The sequence below is a fragment of the Hemiscyllium ocellatum genome, chromosome 31 (assembly GCF_020745735.1).
Source record: "Hemiscyllium ocellatum isolate sHemOce1 chromosome 31, sHemOce1.pat.X.cur, whole genome shotgun sequence".
In the NCBI taxonomy this organism is placed as follows: domain Eukaryota; kingdom Metazoa; phylum Chordata; class Chondrichthyes; order Orectolobiformes; family Hemiscylliidae; genus Hemiscyllium; species Hemiscyllium ocellatum.
In genome coordinates this window covers 4,410,654-4,428,015 of record NC_083431.1, presented here as the reverse complement: position 1 = coordinate 4,428,015, position 17,362 = coordinate 4,410,654, and the positions used below count along the sequence as shown (strand labels likewise).

Genomic DNA, 17,362 nt, shown 5'->3' with positions numbered 1-17,362 from the left:
GACAGTGCGGCACTCCCTCAGTGCTGACCCTCCGACAGTGCGGCACTCCCTCAGCGCTGACCCTCCGACAGTGCGGCGCTCCCTCAGCACTGACCCTCCGACAGTGCGGCTCTCCCTCAGCGCTGACCCTCCGACAGTGCGGCTCTCCCTCAGCACTGACCCTCCGACAATGCTCACTTCCTCACCGCTGACCATCCGACAGTGCGGCTCTCCCTCAGCGCTGACCCTCCAACAGTGCGGCTCTCCCTCAGCACTGACCCTCCGACAGTGCTCACTCCCTCAGTGCTGACCCTCCGACAGTGCGTCAACCCCTCAGCACTGCCCTCTGACTGTGTGGCACTCTCTCTACAACCTCTCTGATCCTAAGGCAACGGGCTACCCACTGAGGTATGACTGTCACCTTTGAATTTCCTCAATTTCCCTCAGGGAACAGTCTTTAGTGTCTCCTATCAACCAGGAATGGTCATGTGACTCATTAAGTAACATGTACAAAATGCAGTGAAACAGAATCAATAATCACTTTATTTCCACCATTATCTGTTCAAGTACATCCGCTCCTTCCCTTCCCTGTCTTTAAGATGTGGGGACAGAGAGAGAGGCTGCAAGTTGTAATTACAAGAAATTCAAAATTTGAAAATATTAGATTCAGCCATAAATTTGATAATACTTCAAAAAAGCATTGCAAATTCTGAAATGTATTTTGCTTCACGTGCTGTGAAGCTGCAGCTGAAAATTTCAAACTCTCGATCTCTGATCATGTCTTGAGTTCAATTTACAGGAAGCCTTTTCAAAGATTGACTCAAATCTTTTTTTTTGACTTGGAAAACTGACAAGAAAATGATGATGCCTGAAATTCACGTCAGGACAGCATGGGATCAAGCATAGGAATACTGAGACATTGCAAATACTGCACAGTGTGATGGGGTGAACGGGGAAATCTTGTACCAGCAATAGGACGCCTGGTTACTGGAGAGACTCAAATTCCATGTTGAGAGTGTGGCACTGGAAAAGCGCAGCAGGTCAGGCAGCATCCAAGGAGCAGGAGAGTCGACTTTTCGGGCATAAGCCATTACCGATGAAGGGCTTCTGCCTGAAACATCAATTCTCCTGCTCCTCGGATACTGCCTGACCTGCTGTGCTTTTCCAGCACCACGTTCTCGAGGACAGAGGAAGAAATCTGATTTTGAGAAATATCTGAAATAAAAAAGTTTTGATTAATTACTTACAGTGTGGAAACAGGCCCTTCGGCCCAACATGTCCACACCGACCCGCCGAAGCGCAACCCACCCAGACTCATTCCCCTACATTTACCCCTTCACCTAACACTACGGGCAATTTAGCGTGGCCAATTCACCCGACCTGCACATTTTTGGATTGTGGGAAGAAACCAGAGCACCCGGAGGAAACCCACGCAGACATGGGGAGAATGTGCAAACTCCACACAGACAGTTGCCTGAGGCGGGAATTGAACCCGGGTTTCTGGCGCTGTGAGGCAGCAGTGCTAACCACTGAGCCACCCACAAGTTCTGCTCCGATATGAACTAATGCCGGTTAGGGAAGGAAATGTCCTGGGGATATAGCAGCATGTTGCCCTGGCCTGGAGAGTTTTCATGGACAGAGGGGGGCAAGTTTCCCTTGGAGCACAGGAGATTGATGGGGACATGAATAGGATGTCTCAAATTCTGTGAGGCATAGATGCAGGTAGGTAGGAAGAAACTGTTCCCCTGGCTGGAGGGATCAATGACTAGGGGGCGTGGGTTTAAAGTAAGAGGCATGAGGTTTAGACGGGACGTAAGTAAATATGTTATCACCCAGGGAGTGGGGGACACCTGGAACGCACTGCCTGTGAGGGTGAGAGGCAGAAACTCTCATCACTTTGTGGAAGGATTTAGCTGTGATCTCAAGGTGAAGGAGCTAAGTGCTGGAAAATAGATTACAACAGTGAGGTGTTTGTTTTGGACTGGACAGACTTCTCTGTGCTCTTGGACTCTACAAAATCTGCTATCCTGACCTGGTCTGGCCTACATGTGACTTCAGACCCACAGCAATGCGGTTGGCTCTTAACTCCCCTCTGGGGAAATTAGGAAGGGGAATAAACGCTGGCCCAGCCAGTGACACCAACAAGAAATAAAAATAGGAATTTTCAAAAGTACTTGGAAGATCGCCTGAAAAGATGAAAGGTTCTGGAAGACAGAGACTTGCATGATCGTCAAACCACCAACACACACACAACTGGCCAACGGCTCCCGCTGTACTGAATTGTTCTCGTCGTCTCCAGGAGATTTGAAATTTCATGTGAAAAAGCAAATGAATCACCTCACAGTGACAGCTAGACACAGCAGCGATGAGACAAGTTTCATTGTAAAACTCCATGATATAATCAGCAGGTAGCAGCAGCAGCAGCAGCAGCAGTGGGAATGTCCTCGCTGTGGTTGGAGGCAGGATCAGCATCACTCACGACAGGAGCAGCTGGGGTTTCAAATCGTCTATATGGCACCTCTCTCTCACGGCAGCCCAGTACACTGAAGGAGGAAACAAATCAGGAAAGGGAATCAGCTGGGGGGCTCGGTTCAGGGACAATATCACACACTCACTTCAACTGAAATCATCTCCTCCTGTTGCAGCACCTAGTATCTAAACTCCATGCTGTCTCTGTCCTGGGAATGTTTGGTGGGGGACAGTGTAGAGAGAGCTTTACTCTGCATCTAATCCCGTGGTGTCCCTGTCTTGGGAGTGTTTGATGTAGAGAGAGATTTACTCTGCATCTAATCCCGTGGTGTCCCTGTCCTGGGAGTGTTTGATGTAGAGAGAACTTTACTCTGTATCTAACCCCGTGGTGTCCCTGTCCTGGGAGTGTTTGATGTAGAGAGAACTTTACGCTGTATCTAACCCCGTGGTGTCCCTGTCCTGGGAGTGTTTGATGTAGAGAGAGCTTTACTCTGCATCTAATCCCGTGGTGTCCCTGTCCTGGGAGTGTTTGATGTAGAGAGAGCTTTACGCTATATCTAACCCCGTGGTGTCCCTGTCCTGGGAGTGTTTGATGTAGAGAGAACTTTACGCTGTATCTAACCCCGTGGTGTCCCTGTCCTGGGAGTGTTTGATGTAGAGAGAACTTTACTCTGTATCTAACCCTGTGCTGTCCCTGTCCTGAGGAGGGTTTGATGTAGAGAGAACTTTACTCTGTATCTAACCCTGTGCTGTCCCTGTCCTGGGAGTGTTTGATGGGGACAGTGTAGAGAGAACTTTACTCTGTATCTAACCCCGTGGTGTCCCTGTCCTGGGAGGGTTTGATGAGGTCCGTGTAGAGGGAGGTTTACCTTGATCAGTCTCCGATCACTGTCTGTTTCTCCGCACATGCAGTGTCCCACCACCCTGGTGTCTCCATTCCCTGCCTTCCCAGGGTCTCAGTCAGACTGACGGCAAGGTCTGATGTGGTTTCTGTAGTTAGCCTCCGGTGCCTGTTGGCTGCATACCCGAGCTCTGAGGCTGGTAACGCTGCACTGCTGGGTTTATTGGACCTGTTCATTGCCAGTGGCTTTGCCCAGTCGGGGTATTTCTGTTTGCCCACAGCACTGTGTAGGGGAGGAGTGTTTCTTGCACCAGCTTGTGCTCAGCGATAAGAACCCTGATAGCTGTATGCACACACGCTGTTGATAAAGTGTATCCTGAACGAGCTGCTGCTGTCAATACTGACTGTACCAGAGGACTCTGTATCAGGGACACAAGGCTGATTCCAACACCATGGCCAGATATTACATAGACATAACCACAGGATAATCCATCTCGATTACCTGGTGAATCCCAATTACCTGGTCAGTGGTGAACCGCAGTAACTCCGTTCCTAGCAAATTCCAATTACTCGGTTCCTGGTGAATCCCAATCACCTGGTTATTGGTGAACTACAGTAAACCGGTGTCTAGTAAACCTTGATTACATGGTTACTGGTGAACTGCAGTAACCCAGTGTCTAGTAAACCCCGATTACTCAGTTACTGGTGAATCCCGATTACCTGTTACTGGAAAACTGCAGTAACCCGGTGTCTAGTAAACCCTGATTACATGGTTACTGGTGAATCCCGATTACCTGGTTACTGGTAAACTGCAGTAACTCCGTTCCTAGTAAACCCCGATTACTCAGTTACTGGTGAATCCCATCACCTGGTTATTGGTGAACTGCAGTAACTCCGTTCCTAGTAAACCCCGATTACTCAGTTACTGGTGAATCCCGATTACCTGGTTACTGATGAACAGCAGTAACTCCATTCCTAGTAAAACCCCGATTACTCAGTTATTGGTGAATCCCAATTACCTGATTACTAGTGAACTGCAGTAACTACGTTCCTAGTAAAGCCCAATTACTCAGTTACTGGTGAATCCCGATTACCTGGTTACTGGCGAACCGCAGTAACTCCGTTCCTAGTAAAGCCCGATTACTCAGTTACTGGTGAATCCCGATTACCTGGTTACTGGCGAACCGCAGTAACTCCATTCCTAGTAAATCCCGATTACTCGGTCACTGGCGAATCCCGATTACCCAGTAAGTGGTGAGGTTGCTTACCCGATAATTCCAGCTGGAAGGAGAAGCAAGGCAGCCCCAAACAGGAAAGGAAATCCCTTCATGAAGTGCAGTGTTGCAGGATACAGGGAGCTGAAGATAAGTGTGGACACCAGTGAACAGGCACTCTCCACACATGCCACCGAGGCAAACAGGGCTCCTGCAGAGAGAACAGCCACATCTCTTACACACCTCCTCCCTCAGCTGTTCCTCCGTGACAACGCCAAAGATTGAGCGTTAGGCTACATTAGAGTCAAAAAATGTGGGATGGGATGATTCCTGATGAAACATCAACTCCCCTGCTCCTTGGATGCTGCTAGCACACTTTCTCCGACACTACACTTCTGGTCTCTGATCTCCAGCATCTGCAATCCTCACTTTCACCTAATTAGGCTGCATTAACCTAATCTTGAAAACTATTTCCCATGGTGCAGCAGGTCAGGCCAAAGGGGACCGCTGAGGAAATTAGCCATTCGTGGTTCCTAGCAGGAAGCACTGCTTTACACAAGGGCAGTGGAGTCAGGAGCTTCTCTCCCACAATCAGACTGATCAGACTGGGGCTCAACAAAACAACTGATTCTGACAAATGTTTACTGGGTTAGGGAATTACAGGGAAAAGAGATGGGTTGATGGCATTCAGATCTGATGTGAATCCAGTCGAATGGGAAATAGTCTCAAACATCTTTACAGTTTTACTGGGTGACACATACAGGAAATTCTCCCAGTCATACAGTCATAGTAATGTACAGCACAGAAACAAACCCGTCCATGCCGACCAGATATCCTTAATTAATCTAGTCCCATCTACCAGCACCGGGCCCTTATCCCACTAAACCCTTCCTATTCACATACCCATCAAAATGTTGTAATTGTACCAGCCTCCACCACTTCCTCTGGCAACTCATTCTATACACGAACCTCCCTCTGCGTGAAAAAGTTACCCCTTAGGTCCCTTTTAAATGATTCCCCTCTCACCCTAAACCTCTAGTTTAGGACTCCCTTATTGCGAGGAAAGATTCTCCCTCCCTCTGCCTGAGAAAGATTCACAGACAGTGTATCCATTGCTTTTTGAGGAAGAGAGTTCCAAAGATTTGCAACTTTCAGTGAGAATTATTTTCCCTCATCTTGGCCTTGAATGAACAACCCTCGATTTTGAAGCTATGACCCTGGTTTGACATTCTCTGACAGGAGGGGACATCCCCTCCATATCTGCCCTGTCAAACCCCCTCAGGATCTGAGCCGGTTCAAGCAGCTCTCCACACTCCTCTGCAGGCCCAGCCCATCCAACGTTTCCTCCCAAGGCAACCCTCCTGTTCCAGCTGTCAGTTTGGTAATGACTCTCTGAATGCTTACAAAGCAGGTTTATCGTTCCTGACATAAGATGACCAATGTTGGACACTGCACTCCCAATGCTGACCCATCAATGTTGGACACATTGCTCCAGGTGCTGTCCCAGTGATGGGCACTGTACCCCACGTGGTGTCTCAATGTTGGACACTGTGCCCCAGGTGCTGTCCCAATGTTGGATACTGTGTTCCAGGTGCTGTCCCAATGTTGGACACTGTACCCCACGTGGTGGCTCAATGTTGGACACGGTGCTCCAGGTGCTGTCCCAATGTTGGACACTGTACCCCAGGTGCTGTCCCAGTGTTGGACACTGTACCCCAGGTGTTGTCCCAGTGTTGGACATTGTACCCCAGGTGCTGTCCCAATGTTGGACACTGTACCCCACGTGGTGTCACAATGTTGGACACGGTGCTCCAGGTGCTGTCCCAATGTTGGACACTGTACCCCACGTGGTGTCACAATGTTGGACACGGTGCTCCAGGTGCTGTCCCAATGTTGGACACTGTACCCCACGTGGTGTCACAATGTTGGACACTGTGCTCCAGGTGTTGTCCCAATGTTGGACACTGTACCCCAGGTGCTGTCCCAGTGTTGGACACTGTACCCCACGTGGTGTCCCAATGTTGGACACTGTACCCCAGGTGGTGTCCCAGTGTTGGACACTGTACCCCAGGTGCTGTCCCAGTGTTGGACACTGTACCCCACGTGGTGTCCCAATGTTGGACACTGTACCCCACGTGGTGTCCCAGTGTTGGACACTGTGCTCCAGGTGCTGTCCCAATGTTGGACACTGTACCCCAGGTGCTGTCCCAGTGTTGGACACTGTACCCCACGTGGTGTCCCAATGTTGGACACTGTACCCCAGGTGGTGTCCCAGTGTTGGACACTGTACCCCACGTGGTGTCCCAATGTTGGACACTGTACCCCACGTGGTGTCCCAATGTTGGACACTGTACCCCACGTGGTGTCACAATGTTGGACACTGTGCTCCAGGTGCTTCCCAGTGTTGGACACTGTACCCCACGTGGTGTCCCAGTGTTGGACACTGTACCCCAGGTGTTGTCCCAATGTTGGACACTGCGCTCCAGGTGCTGTCCCAATGTTGGACACTGTACCCCAGGTGCTGTCCCAGTGTTGGACACTGTGCTCCAGGTGCTGTCCCAATGTTGGACACTGTGCTCCAGGTGCTGTCCCAGTGTTGGACACTGTACCTCACGTGGTGTCCCAATGTTGGACACTGTACCCCACGTGCTGTCCCAGTGTTGGACACTGTACCCCACGTGCTGTCCCAGTGTTGGACACTGTGCTCCAGGTGCTGTCCCAGTGTTGGACACTGTGCCCCAGGTGCTGTCCCAATGTTGGACACTGTGTTCCAGGTGCTGTCCCAATGTTGGACACTGTGCTCCAGGAGCTGTCCCAGTGTTGGACACTGTACCCCAGGTGCTGTCCCAATGTTGGACACTGTGTTCCAGGTGCTGTCCCAATGTTGGACACGGTGCTCCAGGTGCTGTCCCAATGTTGGACACTGTACCCCAGGTGCTGTCCCAGTATTGGACACTGTGCTCCAGGTGCTGTCCCAGTGTTGGACACTGTGCCCCACGTGGTGTCCCAATGTTGGACACGGTATCCCAGGTGCTGTCCCAATGTTGGACACTGTACTCCAGGTGCTGTCCCAATGTTGGACACTGTACCCCAGGTGCTGTCCCAGTATTGGACACTGTGCTCCAGGTGCTGTCCCAGTGTTGGACACTGTGCCCCACGTGGTGTCCCAATGTTGGACACTGTACCCCAGGTGCTGTCCCAGTATTGGACACTGTACTCCAGGTGCTGTCCCAGTGTTGGACACTGTGCCCCACGTGGTGTCCCAATGTTGGACATGGTATCCCTGGTGCTGTCCCAATGTTGGACACTGTACTCCAGGTGCTGTTCCACCAATGCCCCGTGTAACTGAATCAGAAGCTTTTGTATTCAATTCACGTCTCCCCTCCTAACTACTTGCTGTATCTGCACACTAACCTTTTGTGATCCCTCTGCATCTCAAATTTCAGAAACCCTTCAACATTTTGAGAATATTCTTTATTATTCTTCCTTCCAAAATGGTCCATCTGACAATTCCCATTTGCGAGACATTTGCCCATCCACTTAGTCTAGCTACATTCTTGTATAGCGCCTTCATGTCCTCTTCACAACTCACTTTTTGACCTATCTTTGTGTCATCAGCAAATTACACAACTATACCTTCAAAGAAGCAATTTACATAAACGCTAAACAGCTGGGCTCCCAGCACTGATTCCTGTGGCACACCACTCGTTAAATTTCACCAATCAGAAATTATTACTACTCTCTGCTTCCGTGAGCTGAATTCCTCACTAACAACATCCTGGGGGTTACCACTGTCCAGAAGCTCAATTACACCCAACCACATTAACACAGTGGGTACAGAGGCAGGTCAGAGACTAGGAACACTGCAGCGAATAACTCACCTCCTGATTCCCCAAAGCCTGTCCACCATCCACAAGGCACAAGTCAGGTGTGTGATGGAATAATGCTGAAAATGTGTTGCTGGAAATGCGCAACAGGTCAGGCAGCATCCAAGGAACAGGAAATTTGACGTTTCGGACATAAGCCCTTCATCAGGAATGTGATGGAATACTCCCCACTTGCCCTGGATGGGGGCAGCTCCCAACAACACTCAAGAAACTCGACACCATCCAGGACAAAGCAGCCGTTTGATTGGCACCACATCCACAAACATCCCCTCCCTCCCCCCACCGACGCTCAGTAACAGCAGTGTGTACCGTCTACAAGATGTGCTGCAGAAATTCACCAACGATCCTCAGACAGCACCTTCCAAACCCACATCCACTTCCATCTAGAAGGACCAGGGGCAGCAGATACATGGGAACACCACCCCCTGCAAGTTCCCCTTCAAGCCACTCACCATCCTGACTTGGAAATATACCACCGTTCCTTCACTGTCACTGGGTCAGAATCCTGGAATTCCCTCCCTAAGGACATTGTGGGTCAACCCACAGCACATGGACTGCAGCGGTTCAAGAAGGCAGCTCACCCCCACCTTCTCAAGGGGCAACTAGGGACGGGCAATAAACGCTGGCCCCGCCAATGACACCCACATCCCACAGCGGAATGAGACAAAACTGAACTAATCTTCTATTCATGTCTATATTACCCCCATATCCCCTAAACAAGATTTCTTTAACAAAAGATCCACACTTGACTCAGGTCAATTACCTTGAATGTACGTAAATACACTGCAATAACTTAATCATAGCTTGGAACATTTCCTCTAAGACAGATGTTAAGCCTGTGGTTCCTGCTTTCTGATTCATTTTGAATAAAGCTGTTTCAAAAAGACTGAACCTTCTCAAATCTAGCGAATTCTGAAAAATTAAAAACATGGCAGCAACTATTTGACCAATCTCTTTATCTTCCACCATCCAGGAGAAAGTGCAGCTTGACAGTTACAGTTCCAACTATTTTCTCAGTTCCACCTTCCCTGGTGGTTATAATTTACTTGAATTCCTTGTTCCCTTCTATTTCCTGATTTCCAGCTATTTCTGGAATCTTACCTGCACCCTCTGTAATGAAGACCAATGCAAGACATTTGTTCAATTCATCTGCCATTTCTTTATTTTTCATTATTAATTCCCCAGAGTCACACTTTGTAACATTATTCTTTTTTAAATAGCTGTTGAAACTCTTAATGTCTATTTTCACATTTCTGGCTAACTTTCTCTCACTCTATTTTTTCCCTCCTCATTATTTTAAAAATCTTTGCTGTTCTTTCCATTTTGTTCAATTTTCTGTCCTGGTTCCAACCAGCACAATTTAACACTTTGTTTTTGACATTATCTGCAAAACTTTTTGTTAACTATTGGAGATAGGTCCCATCCTTGCAACGTTTCTTTCTTGTTGGAATATATCTATTCTGTATAATCCAAAACATCCTCTTAAATGTCTGTCACTACATCACTTCTGACAGGTCTGTGATGTGGAGGGGTCAGTGTTGGACTGGGGTGGACAAGGTCAGAAGTCACATGACACCAGGTTATAATCCAACAGGTTTATTTGAAACCACAAGCTTATTGGATTGTAACCTGGTGTCGTGTGACCTTCTGATGGATGTGTTAACATTGTTTGCAAGTTTTCTTCAGGCAGCTCTGGTTTCATTTAACTTTAATGCACTAGTATTGGCCTGACTCTTCTGATCATCAAACTGAATGTAACTCAGCCATATTAGGGTCTCTGGCGACTATGGGCACCTTCAGTATGAACACAGAACAGTACAGAACGGGTCCTTCAACTCACAATGTTGTGTCGAACATGACGTCAAGTTAAACTAATCCCTTCTGCCTGCCCTCGGTCTATTCCTAGCATATCCATGTGCTTACCTAAAAGTCTCTTAAATGTCCCTGTTGTATCTGCCTCCTTCACCAGCCTTGGTAGCATGTCTCAGACTCCCATCACTCTCTGTAAAGTTTGCCCCTCACATCTCCTTTGAAGTTTCTCCCTCTCACTTTAAATGCATGCCCTCCAGTATTAGATATTTCAATTCTGGGAAAAAGATTCTGACCATAAACTCGATCTATGTAGCTTATAATTTTATAGACTTCGATCAAGTCTCCCCTCAGCCTCCATTACTCCAGAGAAAACAAACAGAGTTTTTCTAGCCTCTCCTTCCAGCTTGTACCCTCTAACCCGGGCAGCATCCTGGGAAACCTCTCCTGCACCCTCTCCAAAACCTCCATATCCTTCCTGTAATGTGGCAACCAGCAGTGAACACAATACTGAGCGTGCCGTGTCATAAAGCTAGTCCTTTTTTTTTCTAAAAACTGTTCTTTAGCTCAAGGAGACTCTGTCCTTGACTTATTTCAGAGGGGTAATAAACCGGGCCAGGCTCCGATCAGTCTGGTTTATACAGAGATGGAAAGGATTTTGAGAGGCCTTCTGTTTATATATAAACAGATGAGACTTCAGGCCAAAGTGGTCATGTTTTAGAAGTGACCTGTATAATGAAAGGGGAGTGGTCAGCTCTCCAGCTGAGCAGTTTTAGTTCAATCTGACCTAGTGAGAAATTCAACAGTGAGCTGTGTGGAAACTCTCTCTTTTCTGCTTTTCAACTTCAACCTATAAGTACGTGTTCCATTTATGCTGGTTTTAAAGGAAGTTTGCTTATTGAGACTGTTGTGTATATTCAGAACGGCATAATTAAGTCTAGTTGGACAGACTGAGTTCTGTAAGGGGTTCATTATTCTGTTCTTTGTGTTTCATTTCGTAATCTTGTGAATAAATTCTTGTCTGTTTTAAAATCTGGTAGTCAACCTAGCTAACTTAATCCGGGTAATTTTCCCTGTACCCTTACCGAAACAAACTACAAAGTTAACGTCTGAGCTGTCTGCTTAAGAATGTTTTGAGGGGATCCAAGATGGCGGCGACCCAGCAAGACTGAGTCCACAGTGCTCTACCCAAAACTTGGGAAAAGTGGGCTATCCACCCCCACCACACTCACTAAACCATTTATAATAGTTGTTAACCTTAAATAGTTACCTATTAGTACATTTAAATAGTCTAATACTAGCTGGAAAATGAGTAAAGGGAAGGGAACAGGCGGCTCTAAGAAAGCAGGGACCCCTCCCCCACCCTCTCCCTCTTCAGCTGCAACAAAGGTGTCTTCAGCTACTTCAGGAGATTTACCAACGAAGATGAGCTTTGAGGAGATGTTTGCCAGGTGGGAGGCGAAGGTTGATGCTTTTATCGATGAGTCTCGGCAGAGCAGAGAAGCACTATCAGCCGAGCTGCAGAAGCTGGGCAGAGACATTCAGGAATTGGAGTGCCGAGTCAGAGAGGTGGAGTCGAAGGCCGCAGCCTCAGAGACTGCGATAAAATCAACAGCCGACCACATCCGTTTTCTCGAGAATCGAGTCCAGAACCTAGAAAACCACATTGATGACCTCGAAAATCGATGTCGTAGAAAAAATATTCGGTTGTTGGGCCTTCCCGAGCAGGAAGAGGGAGGCCAGCTGACAGCATTCTTAGAGCATTGGCTGCCACAACTTTTAAATCTGCATAATGGATCAGGCCGGGTAAGGGTGGAATGGGCCTACCGGGTCACAGTACGTGGGCCCGGCTCAACCCAGCGCCCACGCCCGGTCCTGTTCCAGCTGCAGAGCTATAGGGAGAGGCAGATGCTCCTGGAAGCCTCAAGAAATCTGGGAAAAGATCCCCAAGCTATGACCCACAAAGGATCCAGGATCATGCTGTTCCAGGACTTCTCCCCAGCTTTGGTCCGAAAGAGGAAGGCATTCGATGAGGCGAAGAAGCGTTTAAGGGACTTAAATATCCAGTACTCCTTACGATATCCAGCGACGCTACGCCTTAGCCACGAAGGATCCATATATAACTTCGGATCACCGGAGAAGGCTAAGGAATTCTTGGACTCTCTTAAATAAACCGTAAGAGATTGTGGACGCTGGTCTGCCTTTCCCATTATTTTGGTTTACATCCCTTCATCTTTTCTTATCTTTCCCCCTATGTGTGTATGTATATATATATGTTGGGGCGTTTGGTTAATGTTGATGGGGAGAGGTGGTTACCTTATTCTATTTTACTTCTGTTTTTAGGAGCGGGGTTGTTTTTCTTTCCCCTGTTATTTTGTGGTATTATATTTAAGTATTACGTATTGAGATTGTAATCTTATAGTTATATATGGTATTAATATTCCCAAATATATTTAGATGTGGGTGTGGGTGGGGGTGGGGTGTTCACTGTTAACTCTAGCTTTATATTATATTTGAATTCTCCTCATTTTATTGAGGAACACCTGGGTCAAGGGTGGGGCACTGGTTGGAAGAGGGTAAGATGGACTGTGGGAGAGGAAGTGACGCTCCCTGGGAACAAGGGAGAAAATCTCCAGTTCGGAATGTTTTATATTTTTTATACTTAGAAAGAGTTTTTTGTTATATTGTTTCGAGTGTATCAGAGAATCTTTACTTTTGTAAATCTTGTATGCTCCATGCTCGGGATGTTCTAGATAGGGTTTCCCCTCCCGAGGGGTCTCGGATCTGTCCAGATGATTATGGCTGAACAGTCGGTTAAGTGGTGCACCTGGAATGTCAGGGGGAGTAATTCGCCAGTTAAAAGGAAGAAAATATTATCAAATCTTAAGAAGGAGAGAGTTGATATAGCTCTCCTACAGGAGACACACCTGTCGGATAAAGAACACTTAAAATTACGACAGGGCGGATTTGATCAGGCCTTTTTTTCCTCTTTTAATTCAAAAAGCAGGGGAGTCGTTATCCTTGTCCGGAAGAACTTCCCTTTGAAAATTCTAAATCAGATAAAAGACGAATCTGGACGATATATTTTGATTAAAGCCCTCATAAATGGAGAGGAATATGGGATCTTAAATGTATACTGCCCCCCGGCACACCCCTTTAAATTCATAACGGAAGCTTTTTCAAAACTGATGGCCTTTGGTGCCCGTCATACAATTATAGGGGGAGACTTTAATTGTATTATGGATCCGGAAATAGACAGGATTCCCAAGAGTGCCGCTGGAGTATCTCCCAGATCTAGACAACTGGCGGACCTGAATAAAGAATTAGGATTGGTAGATGTATGGAGATGTCTCCATCCACAGGGTAGAGATTTTTCTTTCTACTCTAATCCACATAAATGTCACACAAGAATTGATATGTTTTTTGCCCCATCGATTTTTCTAAACTCTATAGCAACCTGTAAAATAGGTACTATAGCAATCTCTGACCATGCCGCTGTATACATGGAAACTAAGGTAAAGAACAATGGGACATCTGCTCGGCATTGGCGTATGGACCCCTTCCTGATAAAAGATAGCAAATTTTTAAAGTACTTCTCCCAAGAACTTAAAACTTTTTTAGAAATTAATACTGGTACGGCTAGCAATCCGTCAATGATGTGGGAGACCATCAAAGCTTATGCACGAGGTTTGATCATCTCCTATTCAGCGACCCAGAGGAAAATGAAGGGAGAGCAACAGCGTCTGCTTGAAGCTCGCCTAAAAGCAGCCGAAACAGCATACGCTGCTAGACCTTCTATCACAAAATTGCAGAGGATTACAGCTCTTAGGACAGCTTTAAACACCGCGCTTACTCAAACGGCTAAAAGGGAAATATTATTTGCGAAACAAAGATTATATGAATATGGCGACAAACCGGGTAGATACTTAGCATTTCTTGCAAAGAAAAAGAAAGCCCCTCAAACTATTCCGACCATCAAGGAAAGTACAGGTACCCTGACTCATGATCATAAAAAGATCAATGCGACCTTTAAAGAATTTTATTCTGAACTATATAGATCGCAGGATTGTGAAGATAGGATTAGGAGGATGCAGTCATTTTTTAAAAATTTGACCTTCCCGGGCCTGACTCCGGAACAGGTGTCGGCCCTAAATACCCCTTTAACAGTCCAAGAAATACTTGAGGCAATTAGGCAACTTCAGAGCGGAAAAGCACCGGGCCCGGATGGTTTTCAAGCTGAATTCTATAAAGAATTTACAGGAATATTGGTTGACCCACTTATGGATATGTATAATTTTGCGCATAGTCAGGTCTGTCTCCCGCCCACGCTGAAAGAAGCAAATATTTCTCTTATCCTCAAAAAAGGAAAAGACCCAGAAGATTGGGTGCATCTTACAGACCAATATCCTTACTAAATGTAGACTTTAAAATTCTCTCAAAAATGTTAGCACTAAGACTAGAAAGGGTACTGCTATATATTATAAAGGAGGACCAGACGGGATTTATTAAGGGCCGCAGATCATCCAATAATATCAGAAGGGTCTTGAATATGATCCAAGCCTGTCATCAGGGAAAGATACCAGGAGTAGTAATTTCATTGGATGCGGAAAAGGCATTTGATAGGGTTGAATGGTCATATTTATTTTACACATTGGAAAGGTTTGGCGTTGGACAGGTGTTTACCAAATGGGTTTCAACATTGTATAATGACCCCAAAGCAGCTGTTATTACTAATGGGTTAAGATCGGATGGCTTCAGTGTGGGTAGGGGCTGCCGTCAAGGATGTCCTCTCTCACCATTGTTGTTTACACTGATAATCGAACCATTAGCAGAAGCCATCCGGACTGATCCTAATATAATGGCCCCGAGGATTGGTACAGGTAAACACAAAATTACCCTCTATGCAGATGACGTTCTCTTATTCCTCAGTAATCCTTTAATGTCAGTGCCTCGTCTAATTCAAGTTATTAATACATTTAGTGCATTCTCAGGCTATAAAATTAATTTTTCAAAATCGGAAGCCATGCCAATGGGTGGTCTGGCTATGATACCCCACTTAATGGACGGATCCCCTTTTCCCTTCCGTTGGTCCCTGGAGGGCTTCTTATATTTAGGTATTTTTATCACGCCAGTATTTGATCAGCTGTATAGGGCTAATTTTGTACAGTTAATGGAAAGGATAAGGCAGGACCTCCAGCGATGGAGAGACTTTCCGATTTCCTGGCTAGGGAGAATAGCATTAATTAAAATGAATGTTCTGCCCCGTCTCTTATACCCTATGAGAATGCTCCCGCTGATGCTGCCAAGGCTAGCCCTACGTAAATTATATGGCTGGTTGGGCTCCTTTATTTGGAACCATAGACGGCCCCTTATTAAGCTGAAGAAGCTACAGCTTCCACAGGCAAGGGGAGGACTGGACTTCCCAGACTTTAGGAAATATCAGTTAAGCTCCCTACTAAGTTACATAGCTGATTGGGTTTCATCTGATCCACAATCAATTTGGCTGGATATCGAAGCCTCCCAAGTAAAATACCCACTTATTAACCTTTTATTTTCAGATAAGAGGAAAATCATTACAGACCACTGTAAAAATCCCATAATATTAAACACAATGAAGGCCTGGAATATAATGCGGCAAAATGAGGGTAACTCACATAAAACATCCCCCCATGCACCAATAGTAGGCGCATGGGGATTCCAACCGGGGATTACAGATGCCACCTTTAAACTCTGGAGATCCAGGGGCATCTCATGCTTAGGGGACCTATTTAAAGATGGGATCCTGATGTCCTTTGAGCAGCTGCGTCTGAAATTCGGAATACCTAATGGGGATCTCTTTCGATACTTCCAAGTTCGAGATTATATACAGAGGAAGACTACATTAATAGATAGTCTTTATAAATCAGACAGAGAACGTAATGTCTTACGACCAGCGGGGGCATCCTCCGTTAGTACTATATACCATTTGCTACATGATGGAGTCTCAGGAGACATGGATGACCTGCTTAAAACATGGGAGCAGGACTTGGGGCTAGAAATCTCTGAGGATATGTGGAATGACATTTGGGAAAATGCTAGAAGAATTGCTATCTGTAACAGAACTCAGGCTATCCAACTAAAGATACTTCATAGGGCCCATATAGCTCCGGCTCGACTGGCAAAATTTAAGGCAGGAGCATCTCCAATGTGTCCCAAATGCAAAATAGAGATGGGTACTCTTGTACATTGTCTGTGGACTTGTCAGAAAATCCGCAGATACTGGACTAAAGTGGCAAATACCCTGACAGAAATTTTAGGAACGGAAATTAGGGTGGACCCTGTATCTCTCCTTTTGGGCTTTTCGAACCTCTCATCTCTGGATATGCATGGGAAGAGACTATTTTCTATTCTCTCTTTCTGTGCAAGGAAAAATATTTTGGTGAACTGGGTGGCTGAGGGCCCCCCTGGACTTTCAAATTGGCACAGATTAATTATGGAATATATCCCCCTTGACTTCCTCACAAATATGGTGCACCGAAAGACTGAATTATTTTATAAAATATGGCAGCCCTTTTTGAATTATATAAATGCAGATATTTCGGCTATCCTAACAAGGGCTTTTATTTAGTGAAGATTTCAGACCGGGCTGCTCCGGGGCCCCTTGGGAGAGGAATCCTGCGCGAATACGGGTTTTATTATATTTGATGTTTATACATTCCGAGCATGTAAGAGACTTAGGTATACACTCTGGTTAGTTATAGGTTAGGTTAGTAGAAAGTTGAGTTTTTTTTTCTTTCATTTTTCTTTTTTTGTTTTCTTTCTTTCTCTTTTCTTTGTTAAATTATGACTATTGTATATATGATTTAATTGTACATCAATGTTTGTATTTGAGAGTTTTGTTTATTTTTGTAAATTTGCAAAAATGTTAAATTTCAATAAAAATATCTACAAAAAAAAAGAATGTTTTGAGTGGTCTGGCCTAGTCCATAATAGTAGCCTAACCAAAATCTTTTAAAGCTGCAACATGACATCCTGACTCTTGTACTCAATTCCCCAAACAATAAAGGCCAGCATGCCATACCCCTTCTTTACCACCCTATCTACTTGTATGGCCACTTTCAGGGAGCTATGGACTTGAACCCCAAGATCCTTCTGTACATCAATGCTGTTTAGAGTTTTGCCAT

General features: G+C 46.0%; 1 protein-coding gene across 1 annotated transcript in view; it reads right to left on the bottom strand.

The window, feature by feature from the left end:
* Positions 1-499: 499 nt before the first annotated feature.
* The window catches only part of slc46a1 (solute carrier family 46 member 1), a 29,647-nt gene continuing 12,784 nt past the window's right edge, over positions 500-17,362 (bottom strand). Inside the window, exons 4-5 of the mRNA XM_060848252.1 lie at positions 4,558-4,714; positions 500-2,522 (exon numbers count right to left, since the gene is read on the bottom strand). Coding sequence (XP_060704235.1) covers positions 2,381-2,522; positions 4,558-4,714 — 299 coding nt within the window. The 3' untranslated portion in view covers positions 500-2,380. The remainder of the gene's footprint in view (positions 2,523-4,557; positions 4,715-17,362) is intronic.